The following is a 15452-nucleotide window of genomic DNA, read 5'->3' as shown; positions in this document are numbered from 1 at the left end:
TTAATCACTTTTAATGTTTTGTGCCAATCACTTCTGGTCTGCATAGTTTCTGTTGAGAAATCAGTTGACAACCTTATGGGAGCTCCCTTATAAGTTACTAGTTGCCTTTCTCTTGCTGCTTTTAGTATTCTCTTTGTCTTTAACCTTTGGCATTTTAATTATGATGTATCTTGGTGTGGCCCTCTTTGGGTTCATCTTGTTTGGGACTCTCTGCACTTCCTGGGCTTGTATGTCTATTTCCTTCACCAGGTCAGGGAATTTTTCTGTCATTATTTCTTCAAATAGGTTTTCAATTCCTTGCTCTCTCTTTTCTTATACCCCTATGATGCAAATGTTGGTATACTTGATGTTCTCCCAGAAGCCCCTTAAAACGTCCTCATATTTAAAATTCTTTTTGATGTTCTGATTGGGTGTTTTCTGCTACCTTATCTTTTATGTCACTGATTTGATCCTCTGCTTCATCTAATCTACTATTGATTCCCTCCAATGTACTTTTCATTTCAGTTATTGTATTCTTTATTTCTGACTGATTCTTTTTTATGTTATCTATCTGCACTTTTTTTTTTTTTTATGTTTCCTGTCTCTTTGTTGAAGTTCTCTCTGAAATCACTGAGCCTCCTTAAAGCCAGTGTTTTTAACTCTGGATCTGGTTGATTACTTATCTCCAGTTTGTTTAGTTATTCTTTTTCTGGATCTTTGCTCTGTTCTTTCATTCAGGACATATTTATTTATCTCTCCATTTTGGCTGCCTACTTGTGTTTGTTTCTATGTATTCGGTAGGGCTATGTCTCCTGGTCTTGGTAGAGTGGCCTTACATAGTAGGTTTCCTGTGGGGCCCAATGATGCAGTCTGCCTTGTCATGTGCGGTGGGTATTCCAGGTGTGTCCCTTGTGTGGGTTGTGTGTGCCCTGCTGTTGTAGTTGAGTCCTGGTTGCTCTTTGTATGTCAATGATAAGGACTGATCCTCAGGCTGATTGTTTCTGAGGACTGGCTGTGACTACAGTGGAGAAGTTGTCATGTAGAGGCTGACCCTATGGAACAGGATTGATTTCAGCAGGCTATGGTACCTGCCCCATCTGCCCTTAGTGTGTGTCATCCTAAGAGGCATCCAGGTGATGTTCAGCTCAGTCTGAAGCTGGCTACTGGGCTTGCCAGTACTGAGGCCACCTGGCATGAGCCACAAAGCAATTTGCAGGCAGCCACTAACCACACTGAAATTGGCACTGCCTAGAGAAGCTAAGCCATGAACACAGGTTGGCTGCCACTATTGCAGGGCTTGGGGCTGCTGAGTAAGTGGTATGGGACACACCAAAGCCAGATGCTGCCTGTTTGGGTGTTGTGACCTTTTGATAGATTTTAGGAAAGTAAGAAGCATGAGCCAAGACAGGGCATTTCTATGTAAAAACCACTGGAAATGGCTTGGTTGTGACCAAAAGTTAGGTAGGGCAAGGTCTCAGGGAATCACTTCGGTGGGACTAAGAAATTATGTTAGCTAAGTTGATAGAGACTCAAATATGGTGGCCACCTATATCTGCATGCTGTGAGAGGGAGGGCTCAACAAAGAAACGATGATTCCAACTGGCACTTCTGTCTGGGAGAAAGTTGGCCCTGCAGACATTGCCCTGAGGCCCCACAACTCAGTTCCTCCCTATATGTCCCTGGTGCCTTTTGAGCTGCTGCCCAAGCACTGGAGCTCAGAGTGAGTGAGTCCACCAGCTAGTGAGTCTGCCAGTGAGTAAGTCCAGGTGTGGGCTCTTTTAGAGGAACACCTGGGACTGGAGATGCCCTCCATCTCACTCATTCACAATTTCTGCTGGTTTCCATAGCCAAAAGATATGGGGACTTCTCTTCATGGCACTGGAACCCTGAGCTGGATAGCCTGGTGTGGGGCTGGGACCTCTTGCTTCTCCAGAGGGAACCTCCACTGCCAAGATATCCTTCCCAGTTTTTAATGGTCACATGCAGGTATGGGACCAGCCTGTTTTACATCTCTGCCCCCCCTACCAGTCTTGAGGTAGCTTTTTCTGTATATCCTTAGTTGTAGAACTTTGATTCAGCTTGACTTCAGTCAATTGTCAATGAAGATTGTTCTGTAGTTTAGTTATAATTTTGATGTTGTCATGGGAAGAGGCAAGCACAGTGTTTACCTACTCTGCCATCTTGACACGAAGTCCAAATAGAATATTTTTTTAAAATATCAACATTGGACTAAGAAGGTTTAGCTGCAGCCAACAGTAAAGTCATATAGCAGGTGTGGTTTGGTGGCACCAGATGCCACTGAGCTTCTGCTAGGGTTTGAGGAAAAAACACGGATGGTATGTATTTTCCTGCTAGAGTCAGCATTCTCGAAGACACAGTAAGTGCTTTAATAGCACTGATACAGACATTAACAATGTGCATACATGTGTGTGCTAGGCTAGGAAGTTGTAACAACAGCGCTGAAGACAGTGGTGACTTTTACTCCTTCTTTGTAAATTGGGGTGAGTCAGGGGGTTATAAAAATTCAGAAAGAGAAGAATGAAAGAAAACTCTCAGCTCTCACCCTAGCAATAGTAATAGTATTGAGTATTAATTATTAGTAGTAGTTCTTACTAAGAACTCTAAGTAATTCTTAGGAGCACACATATTTATTATATCATACTATATTACAATGGCATTAGTACTTATAATAGTAGCAGCAGCAGTATTATTATTAGTAGTAGTAAAACCTAACATTTACAAATAGCTTATGATGTGCCATGCTCTATGCTAAGCTCCTGGACTGCAGTATGTCATGCAATTCTCACAATAGCTGGCAGAAGTTGATAGTATTATCACTGTCATTTTACAGTTGAGGAATCTAAGGCCTAGCAGGAGTATGTAACTTTCTCAAATACATAAGTCTAAGTAGTGAAGCTAGGATTTGAATTCAGTTAATCTGATTTCAAAGTCTGATTTTTAACCTTTCTATTATGTACCTTCTATATAAAAGGAGATATAAAATAGTCTGCTTATGAGAAGTAAAGCAAATATAGCATATTGTAATTTTAAATTTCTTGCTTCGAATGCATCCCAAATTCAATTGACATAGTTTATTTAAGCAACAATATTCCCTATATCTGATGCTCTCCAAATAAGACAAAAAATGACAGTGAAACAAATGTAAGGCCAATTCCATTCATGGTTATCTCCAATAGTAGAAACATCAAGGAAGTTGAAGATAAGAGTATCACTAACACTACTCCATATCTTCATGAAGTACTTGATAGTGGTATGGGACTTCTGAGAAATGTTAGCTTCCACATAGTGTTTTATGCTCGTAGCACAGGCAATAATTCTAAAGAAGGGAAAAAATATGTAAGGGTAACACTTGCACTTAACTTTAAGGGAAAGTGATCACGCAAATGTTCTTGAAGACTAAACCAGGATTACTGTTACTTAAGATATCTTACTCTGTTTCAAAGTATGAAAAACATGTTTCCTCAGACTTTATTCAATAACATTTCTAAGACTATCAAATACTTAGTTTTCAAAATAAATGACAGTTTCTATGTCCTTTTGTGTGTGAGAACCACCTGCTTACTTTATCATCTTTAGCATGGTCTAATCTGTCGTCCTTAAATAGGATTGCATGGACAGAGTCTAATCATTAGTTGGCAGTAAATCACTAAGAGGCAGGTGTAAGAATGAGAAATACATCCGTGTAACCTCTAAAGCATTATAATGTCATCAATAAAGCAATTTTTGATGCTGAGGGAGGTTTTTGCTGCTTTTATTCTATTCACTACGCTTTCAAAATTATTTTTTGTACTCTTCTTTAATAATCCTTTCCAAGCTTTGCTTAAAACTATTTCATGGCACCTTTCAACCCACCAAAGTAGTTTCCAGCCTGCAAGACTTACTTCCTACTTTAATTCATTTAAGGGTCAGATATTTAGGTATTTTCCTAACAGTTGTGAGGGGGGCAGAGCTGGAGGGGTAACATTGTATATGGGATGAGCAACAACCTGTTGGCACCCCATGTTGAATTACTTTTAAATTATTATCTACTTAAGAAGTGGGGAGGGTTGATAGCCATCCATATATCTGCACTCATTTTAGAGAAGATGGATGTTCTTCCATGTCTAGTATAACCTTTTGTTTTTAATGTAAAACTCCCAGAAAAATGATTCACATTAAAAGCCGTGAGGGTAAGAATGATAAACTAGGAATCTGGAATGGAGTCTGAGGTTATGAGTCAGCTTTCTTAAATCCTCAGTTTTGCCCAGGACCAGCCCAGATGAAACAAAAAATTCTAAATCTTGTAATGTGACACTCAAGGCATAAAAACCATAGGTTGTTAATCCTTAGTCTAAACTAATCTATCTGGAAATCTACCCTGAAAATAGCCAGAGGTTTACTATATACAAAACCAAAAGTAGTAGGGAAAGCAGTGATCAACAAGGAATTTCAAATTTTAGCTTTGGTTAAACCCAGACTCACAAAAGGAGCCTTGAAAAGACTAATTCACCTTCATTTCCTTTAATATCAGCAAGAACTGATTGACAGTTTTCCTGAAACTTACTGCAGGCCCTTTGGGGTTACTCCAGTCCAATTAAACCCATGGAATTCAGTTAAAAAAGGCACACCAACTTAAGACAGTTAATGACTTAGAAGGTCATTTGACAAGTTTAATCCTTGTTCTTTTCTTTTTGACCTACAAATGAGGTTAAATATACATATACATATCTATATATAAGTATAGCTTATATTTCTTAAGTGCTTAATTTGTGATAAGTATATCATGTAAGTGTTTTACCTATTTTATCTCAGACTGACCTTTATGAGGTAGATACTATTACTGTTTCCATTATACAGGTGAGTGAGGTCTGGTGAAATTAAATAACTTTCTCAAGGTCACTTGACTAGGAAGTAGCAGAGCTGGGATTGAATCTAATCAAACTGTCTCTAGAACCCATGCTCTTAACCACCTCGATGTATATTTCATATATACAGAAGGTATTTCATTTGTGTGAATGATGACTCATGCTTTTCAAGTGTGACATGTTCAATCAACATATTTTGCTTTTCCATTCCTTGGAAGTTACCTTTTCTTACTGACTTGCTTTTTTATGTTTTCTTGCATTAATTGGGTATTGAAATTATCTGACATTCAGCATCAGTGCAATATAACCCCCCTTTCGTTTTTAAGGAACACTGGTAAACTGTTCTACTCTGGAAGAAAGAGAAGAATATAATAAGCTTCACTGACTTTTCCTTTCTTTTCTCCTCACAACAATTTACAAGGGGACTTTTTCAATGGATTATTTCGACTTTTAAAGATATAATTTCAAAATATTCGTTACACTCAGAATCAAGCATTGATACCAATGTATGTTGTTTTCTCTGTCAAACTGCATTTTTCATCTCCAGTCAGTTTGGGTCTAAACAGCTGATTCTACTGCCATTATTATATGGTGTTGCTGCTTTATTCTCTAAATAGTTTGGTATTTCCTCCAAAAACTGGAAGAGTTCCATGATGATGTTCAATGTTCTAGGACAAAAATTTTTAAATGTGTGTAATTGCTCTATTTAGCCCCAGCTACTTTAACTAGATAGACTTGGTCAACAAATAAATGACCAGCTTTTCAAAAATGTGATAGCCAACCATTGCTCTCAATCTGTTACAGGTTCTTTCCTTTCAGTTGCAGTTTTGTGTGCAAATGTTGAAGATGAAAGCTGAATTCCTGTTATAAGTGTGGGAGTCTCATGAATAATTAGTTTTATTTGGCTAGTAAAAATGCATTTGTTTTTTATTATTTAAACCAGTTCCTGAATAATATTAACAATATCTAAAAATAATGTGGGCATCAAAAGCCTTAGGTGAATTGTCAAGTACTAATTAATCTCAAGAGAATTAGCTTCCTTATTATTTTCACTATGTTTAATAATTTCTTATAACAAACAGTATTTGGTGACTTGATAATTATCATAAATTTCTTGTTTTCCCACCTGTTACATACAGGTTTTGTTCTTATTTCCTATTCTGCTTTTTAAAAAAATTAAAGCAGGTTAATAATCACAAATGTCCATTATCTTGGGTCATTTTTGATTGTTTGAGAGAAATAGAATAATGAAATCCTCAGGAAGTAAGATTTACATTGGACATCTGCTGAAATTCCTGAAATACTACATGTTGTCTGGTGTTGTTCAGCACAGGATAGTTCTTTGCATCTTTGAATATTTAGGGGAGGTAACTAACTAAAATATCACCCATAATATACTGGAGGTGTCAAAGAAATGTATATACATGACTTGAATTCATCTTTTGTTTTTGGTATATATTGAGTATTACACTTTTAATACAGTTTTTTTTTTCTTTCTTAAAATGTGTATACATTTTTTGGCACTCTCTGTATTATTGCCACCATAAATGCACTATGATGTCAATGTCAGAAATGTCCAAACCGGCAGAGAATTTTTATAAGAGTTTATGTGAGCCAAACTGACATCACATGCCAGGAAACAAGATCTCAAATGCTCCAGAGAATAACACTTTTGCAGTTTATTTTATGCATTTGAAATTAAGAAGGAGAGGTAAAGAAAATTACATGAAAATGGAAGAAAGCAAGATGAGGATAAGATTACAGGATAGTTAAGATTACTTGCTCTCTTGAGGGGTCTGAAAAGAGGCATTTTCAAAGGTGTGTTAACTAGATGCACAGAAACAATGGACAGGGCTTGGTTAAGGCAAACATAAACCTTTTGTAATAAGTTATACGCCTGGGGCATGACTACCCAACATGACCTACCCTGTTAGGAATTTATGATCAGGTCACCCTGTGAAGTTATTTTCCATAGAACCCTTTTTGTCATCCACAATGATCAAACACATCTGTTCTAAGGCAACTCCCAACTGCTGCTGTTTAGTATTTACTGAGCAATATGGTACATTGTGTGATTTCCCCCCATATGTGGTTCTTATTCTCAATCACTTTATAATCTTAGATAATATGAGATCTCTCTGACAGTAAAAATATCAATCTATGATATACAATGTGCATGTACACTGATTATTTTCAAAGGTTAATTGTAATTTTTCTTTTTATTCTGTTTTGTAAGTATAGACACACATACAATCACACGTCTCATAAAGACAATTATGAGATAAAAGGTAAATAAACTAGCTGTTGTTTTAATATAACTCCTCACATGCACTCAGGTCACTTCCAAATCTTTTGTAGAAATGACACACATAAAAATGTATTAAGAGAGGTGGGGATGAAATATCCATTATGTGAAACCAGAAATATGATTCAGTTATTTCTTTTAGCCAGAGAAAGAACAGCTCATGAAGGTAGCAAGGTCAGGTAAATAACATTATTCAAGTAAAACTGAGGGACAAAGCAGGATCAAAATGTATTTTGATTTATTAACAAGTAAATGTAGCACATTCCTAGTAAAATATTTAGAAATGCTAATGTTGAGTGCCTACTATATTCTAGTCACATTTCATACATTATTCCACTTAATCCTCATAATCTTATAATTACACACAAAGTGTAAATGAATTAACTAACTGGCCCAAGATTAAACAACTAGCAAGTTGCAGAGCACATATATGAACCCAACTCTGACAAACTTCAGAATTTACAGCCTTTCTATTACAATGCCACTTCATGTTAAAATAGACAAAAATTACCCTGCACAGAAATACTCACTTCTCATATTTTAAGAAGGTCTTAATATCTTTCTCATGCAATAAAATGTTACTATAAGCATCCCAAGATTGTACTTTATAAGTAAAAGTCAAAGATCTAAGACACAACAAAATCTATGGTAAAATATTAGACTCGAAATTTTTCGGGTATGTTTTACTTCACACACTCTGCACACCTTGCATAATAAACTGTATATGGTACAATAGTAAACTGCTATGAAATTAAGTTATAACTATTTACCTTTCTGGGTAATGGCTAGTACTAGAATCTTGAATTTAGAACACCTATCAAAAGATATCCATGTCAAATCTTCATCAGTAATAATTAGATATGGTTCCTATAGCTCTTAATGCAAAACAAACAAAGATGGCCTGCATAAGTTAAATTTGTCTTCTTATAGCTTGGCACCTCCCATTTGGTAATTTGGCAATAATCATCATCTACTTTATAAGGTGTCATGCCCCTACCTTTTATTCCTTTCCCCTCTGCTATATATAACAGGGTGCTTTTATTCGAGACCCTGATTTTTTGTTGCTCTTATTCTTTTTTATTCCTTTCCCATTTAATTGTGAAATTCCAAATATTTTTTTATTTTATTTTATTAAATTTATTGGGGTGACAATTGTTAGTAAAATTACATAGATTTCAGGTGTACAATTCTGTATTACATCATCTATAAATTCCATTGTGTGTTCATCACCGAGAGTCAGTTCTCCTTCCATCACCATATATTCGATCCCCCTTACCCTTTTTTTTTTATTTCAGCAAATCTAAAAGAAAAAGGGTAGATGAATGCTATATTTCAGTGAACTAAAGCCACTTAGGAATCAAATTCTAACAATACAGTTTTGTTTTGTTTTTGAGATATCATAACAAGGATTTTAAAGACAATGAGAACAATTTTCTTTTTAGGCAATTTATTAGACTATCAATGTAGACCATTTATTTGCTTTCACCATTAATATAGTGTTAAAGTATCAACAAGCTCTAATAATTAAAAAGAGGTTGCATCCCTATACAGATTTTGTATGTAGCACCTAGTGCTAGAAGTTGGGCTACTAGTCATTTAATAAAACTATCAAATGACAATATTTTTTATCAATCCACAAAACATTTTACAAATCTAACTTTTCTTTCTTTCTTTTACACAAAGTAAAATAATATTAATAATAAATAAATGAATAAAACATATTCAATAAATATATATTGAGCAAAAGAAAGAAAAGTTATTCAGCTTCTCTGATCTAATCAGCAACCTAGAGAGAACAATGAGCTTTTCTAAAATTTATCACTAAGGCCCAAACCATGGGGGATAATCACAGACAATCTACATAGTTTCAACACTAAAGATCAATAACAGTGACTGTTCTTTCTACATCCTGATAAAAATCACCTCAAAGCATTTCGAAGCAATTTAGTTGTTTCCAGAACTTAATTAAAACTTCCTGATTCCAGGGTCATGGCAGCTCAACATTATCTTTTCTATACTGTCAACAAAAAATCACCCAGCCTAAGAGAAAGCTTGTAAGAGTTTATTTGAGCCAAACTGATGACAATTGCCGGGAAGCAGAGTCTCAACAGATTGAGAAAATGCTCCAGAAAATGGCCGTTTTGCAACTTATTTTATACGTTAGAATAAAAGGAGGAATGTTACATGAAATCCATTGGTTGTAGATTAAGGGGGTAGGAGAAAGCAAAGCGGGGAAATCTCTGGGATTGGATAAAAAGAGAATGGAGAGACAGACACTTCTTTTACATAGGTGGGTACAAGATAGTTAATAGTGTTTTACAGCACATAGAGATGGTATTTGGGGAACAAAATAACAACGAGAGATATTGTAGTTTCCTCCTCTGGTGTTGTGGGTGGTGCCCCCTGGGGGGTCCGGAAAAAGGGATTACTCTGACATTCCGGGGGTATGTTATCTTAAATGCAAAAATACAGCAGATAGGCTCACTTAAGGTAAAGATTGACCTTTGTCAAGGAAGTTACAGGCCAAGGATGTGAGTTCCAGCCATGGCTCACCTTAGTTGGAATTTTTATGTTCACACCATCCTATGTGGTTATTTTCAGTCTCCTGAGCTTGTTAGGTTTAACATGTGGCCCCATCTCTATCCACAATACATTCCTTCCATTTGATGTAAAACTGTTAATCATTGAACTGTATGTACCCTAATTAAAATTTCTAACGTACCAGTTGTACTTTTGCTCACTCCTCTGCCTATCTAATCACCCCTCATTTTTCCAAACTTAGAGCATTGTTTTAAGGCTTTTTGAAGCTCTGCTCTTGGACTATAATCCACAAGCAAGGTCCTAAATAAAAATATTTCTAAAATTTTTAAACATTCCAGTTATTTTGTTGACAAGCATCTATGGTATGTTAGTTAATAAGTGAAACAAAAAACATACAAGAAACATTGTATTATAGAAGATCACAATTCTGGGGGGAGGAAAAGGATAAAGCATATTCACATATCCATAAGATAAAAAAATTAAGTGCTTTATGACCACTTTCTGGAATATTTAATGAGTAGCTAGTTACAAATTGTTCTCATCACCTAAAGCAGTTATTAGGTTGGTGCATAAGTAATTGTGGTTTAAAATGTTAAAAATAATTGCAAAAACTGCAATTACTTTTGCACCAAACTAATACTATGAATCAGAAGCTGTGCAATATCTAATGACATTGAAGACGAAAAGAAGTTATTAAGGCAAAAGGAGGAAGCAAGCAGGAAATATTTACAGCCTCTAGGATTTCAGTGTTGATATAGCCAATAAGCCAACATACTGTCTCCCTACCCCCCTTCCTGCTTTTCCTTTAGTTCTCAGACTTTCCGTTCTCCACAGGTATTTTGTCCAATGCCCATGCACGACAGCAGGTAAGTACTTTTAGTTGTTAATCATACATTTAAGTATTTCCTATCTTCCTTTGTTCTCAACCTTTATTTCATGTGTATGTTTTGTCTCATTTAAGTAGATTATAAGACCTCTGAAAGCAGAACTTTATTTTAAAATTATCTTTTACTTCCCATAACGATAAGAACAGCACTAAGCATACACAATGTTTCCCTGAAAATAAGACCTAGCCGGAACATCAGCTCTAATGCATCTTTTGGAGCAAAAGTTAATATAAGACTCAGCATTATATTATATTATAGTAGACCTGGTATTATATTATATTATATTATATTATATTATATTATATTATATTATATTATATCTGGTCTTATATTATGTAAGACCCGGTCTTATATTATAGTAAAATAAGACCGGGTTTTATATTAATTTTTGCTCCAAAAGATGAATTAGAGCTGATGGTCCAGCTAGGTCTTATTTTCAGGGAAACACAGTAGTAGGATCTCATAAATACTTGCTTGGTGTTTGAATTAAAGTGTAGTCTCAGGAACATTTTTAGAAGACTGACTAGAACCCGTTCTAACCCCAGAGACTCTCACCCAATGTGACTATCTAGACTCCAGCCTAAATAGGTTCCTAATGGTGGAAGTTAGAAATGAAGCTAAGTGAGTATGTATTTGAGATACTAATTGCATCAGCTATAATAAAAGCCTCACCATATATTAACAACCAATTAACACCTAATATTATTTGCTTTCATAGGCTTACATAATAAAGTCAGGGAAAATAGCTTAGTGATTTCATAATGTTAAAATTCATAAAAGACAGAAATTAAATATTTCTTTGCATGAAAGAAATTCAAAAATTGTATTTTATCACAAAATAAAAGTAATTCATATTGCTGGTGCAAAGAATGTTTCTCTTTAGTCTTATTCCATTATATAAAAATAAAAATGATGACCTTTGATGATCTGGCTACAGTTCCTACAACAGTCTCTCTTTTGCCTTTTAAGTATAATTTCATACTGGTATTTGATAAGATTTGATATTTAGGTAACAGTTACAAAATTGCCCATCTTCATCCATTATTTATTGTTTCACATCTTAGAGTTGTCATTCTAAGAGTACAAAAACAACAAGTGAGCCTTTTAATAGAATAGTATGGCTTTTAGTCTCAAAAAGACTTTTAGTCACAAAACAGGTTTAAGCAAGAAAAATGGCTGAATGTGAATATACTTTACACTACTAAAATGTACACTTAATAATGGTTAATTCAGTAAATTTTATATTATAATCTTTACCATAATTAATTTTTTAAATGGCTGAGATTCATGTAGAATTGTTTTCTTTCAGGACATTTTAAAAGCAGAATAGATTCTGAGAGACATCATCGAAATGGCGGCGTGAGGTGAGCCTCTGGAAATCTCCCCTGGAATTTACAACAAAAAACAACTATAACTCCACAAAGTACTCCCTGCACAGCAGACAGGCAAGATGAAGAGGCTAACTACTGAATTCACCTATAGGGGGGCAAATTGCACGAGCAGGGGAAGTGGGAAGGGAGTAGTACGGAGACAGAGCCATGCGGGTACAGGACACAGACCTAGCTAGGTGCTCCAAGCGCCACATCCCGGAACTACCGAAGCTGCAGGAGAGAGAACTGGGACTTCTAGGGCTCCGTTTATGGCCCACAGGGCTGAGGGGACAGCATATAACACGGCTGAACCCAATGCTCACAGCAGAGACCTCGGAGAAAAGACTGAGGGAAGAAGGCTAAAAACAGAGGTTTAAGCCCTCAATGCGGAACAGAGAACGGAAGCCTTAGGAACTAAGACTAGCCGCCCCCTCCTTACACTCCCAGAGCTCGCCCTGCCCCTACCTGCCCAGTGCTAGAAGCGGAAGAGTAGCACTGTCAGATAAAAAGAACAGAATATTTACAGTTCTGAAAACTGTGGTCCACAAAGTTTTGCAGCCCAACTAGTTCCAGCAAAGGGGAGGGAGCTGTGGAGGCAGGACCAGCTGTGGTGGTGGTGGTCGCAATTGCTCTGGGCCAATTCTCACAACTAACCCAGCTCCTGGCCCCACCTAACTGGGCGGAACCTGCAGGAGTAAACAGAACTGATAAAACACATGGGCCCTGAATCTGGTGCAGGAAGAGCTTTGGAACTTCAAAAGATCTAAATATCCCCAGAGGGACGTGTTGCCCTATGACCCAGGCAAACTGTTAAGAGGGGAGAAGCCCGCCTTCCAGGAAATCCCCTCATTGTGTGAGAAGCTGGAATAGTGCACAGAAAACATAACACTACAGTGTGAAAGAGAAAAAAAGGTCTGAGTTCCCAGCGAAAATAAAACATTCTACCAATACGTACTGGAAAACAAAAGAAAGACCTCTTCCTATCAACCTGTTGAAGAACCCACTCCTGTAGATGTCTAGGAAGAGAAATAATAAATCATTAATTGCCATGAATAACCAAGGCAACAAGACAGCTCAGACAGATAGTAAAAAGTCTCCAGGAAATGAACTTAAAGATATGGAAATATGTGACTTAAATTACATAGAATTCAAGATTGCATTTCTGAAAAAACTCAACAAGATGCAAGAAAACACAGAAAGGCAGTTGAATGAACTCAGAAACACAATCAAAGAAAAGCATGAGCATTTTACGAAAAAGATTGAAATTTTAAAAAAGAATCAAAGAGAATTTCTGGAGATTAAGAGCTCAATAGAAGAAATTAAGAATGAAATAGCCAGCTTAGGTAGCAGAGTTGACCAGACGGAGGAAAGAGTCAGTGACATCAAATATAGAAATCTAGAAATGAAACGGATGGAAGAAGAAAGAGACTTGAGACTTAAAAGAAATGAAAGAACTCTAAAAAAATTACTGACTCCATCAAAAAGAGCAATATAAGAATAATGGGCATACCAGAAGGAGAAGAAAGAGAGAAGGGAACAGAGAGTATATTCAAACAAATAGTCAATGACAACTTCCCAAACTTGTGGAAAGAACTGGATCCTCAAATCTAAGAAGCAAATAGAACACCTAATTACCTCAATTCCAACAGGCCTTCTCCAAGGCACATTGTATTGAAGCTGTCTAAAATCAATGACAAAGAAAGAATCCTCAAGGCAGTCAGGGAAAAGAGTAGGGTAACCTACAAAATAAAGGCCATTACATTATCATCAGATTTCTCAGTAGACACTCTACAACCAGGAGGAAGTGGAACCAAATATTCAAAATATTGAAAGAGAAATTATGAGCCAAAAATGATATATCCAGGAAAGATATCCTTTAAATACGAAGGAGTAATAAAAACCTTTCCAGACATACAGAAGCTGAGGGAATTTTCTAATACACGACCTGCACTACAAGAAATACTAAAGGAGGCTATTCAACCACGATCAACAGGGACAATTTGTAGCAACCAAAACATAAAAAGGGGGAGAGTAAAGGCCTGAACCGGAATATGGGAATGGAGAAAGTAAGCATGCTGAAGAAAACGTAATACTCTAAATATCAAACTTTCTTTTACATAAAATTAATGGTAACCACTGAAAAATATCCAGAACTGAAATATATACTGTAAGAAAAGAAGAAACAGAGGGAAACATCATAGAACACCACCACACAGAAATAAAAGACAACAACAAAAAGGTAAAGAAACAAGGGAGACACAATCTTACCAGAAAACTAAAGATAGAATGATAGGAAATCCTCACATATCAATAATGACCCTAAATGTAAATGGACTGAACTCAGCAATAAAAAGCCACAGAATAGCAGATTGGATCAAAAACTAAACCCAACCATATGCTGTCTCCAAGAGACATATCTCAGCTACAAGGACAAGCATAGACTCAAAATGAAAGGGTGGAAATTGACACTCCAAGCATATGGTATCCAGAGAAAATCAGGTGTAGCCATAGTGATATCAGATGAAACAGACTTCAAGGTGAAAAAGATAACAAGAGACAAAGATGGACATTTCATAATGGTAAAGGGGACTATAGAACAAGAAGACATAACAGTCATTAATAATATGCCCCCAATCAGAGAGCACTGAAATATACCAAGCAAATATTAATAGAACCAAAGGAAAAAATTGACCAAAACACAATTACAGTAGGGGACCTAAGTACATCATTGACAGCTAGGGATAGATCATCCAAACAGAAAATAAATAACAAAATAGCAGTCCTAAATGACACACCAAATGTAACGTACATAAATGATATATTTTTAAATTTTATTTTATTAAATTTATTGGGGTGACAATTGTTAGTAAAATTACATAGATTTCAGGTGTTAAATGATATTTATAGAACTCTTCATACTAAAACATCAGACTATACATTCGTTTTCTAGTGTACACGGAACATTCTAAAAGATAGACCATATATTGAGACATAAAACTAGCCTCATCAAATTTAAGAAGAATGAAATCATATCAAGCATATTCTCTGATCACAAGGCTTTGAAATTTGATATCAACTGCAAAAAGAAAGCAGGAAAAAACACAAATACATGGAGATTAAACAATATACTTTTGAAGAATGACTAGATCAAAGAAGAAATTAGAGGAGAGATCAAAAGATACATAGAAACAAATGAGAATGAAAATACATCCTACCAAAATTTTTGGGATGCAGCAAAAGCAGTTTTAAGAGGGAAATTTATATTATTACAGGCCTATCTCAAGAAACAAGAAAATTCCCAAATAAATAACCTCACATTACACCTTAAAGAACTAGAAAAAGAAGAACAAATGAAACCTAAGGTCTGCAGAAGAAAGGAAATAGTAAAAAGCAGAGCAGAACTAAATGAAGTAAAGAACAAAAAGATAATAGAAAAAAATAACGTGACAAAGAGCTGGTTCTTTGAAAAGATTAACAAAATTGACAAACCCTTGTCAAGGATCAC

General features: G+C 35.8%; 1 protein-coding gene across 1 annotated transcript in view; it reads right to left on the bottom strand.

The window, feature by feature from the left end:
• LOC109437982 (sodium/hydrogen exchanger 2-like) overlaps window positions 1-15452 on the bottom strand; it is a 68816-nt gene that overhangs the window by 10325 nt on the left and 43039 nt on the right. The window contains exon 4 of the mRNA XM_019717536.3: window positions 3104-3316. Within this exon, the coding sequence (XP_019573095.3) occupies window positions 3104-3316 (213 nt within the window). The remainder of the gene's footprint in view (window positions 1-3103; window positions 3317-15452) is intronic.

This window comes from Rhinolophus sinicus, chromosome 18 (genome assembly GCF_057876585.1).
Source record: "Rhinolophus sinicus isolate RSI-liver-muscle chromosome 18, RSI-T2T, whole genome shotgun sequence".
NCBI classification, from domain to species: Eukaryota; Metazoa; Chordata; class Mammalia; order Chiroptera; family Rhinolophidae; genus Rhinolophus; species Rhinolophus sinicus.
The sequence above is the reverse complement of the archived record's forward strand: the minus strand, read 5'-3'. Positions and strand labels throughout refer to the sequence as shown.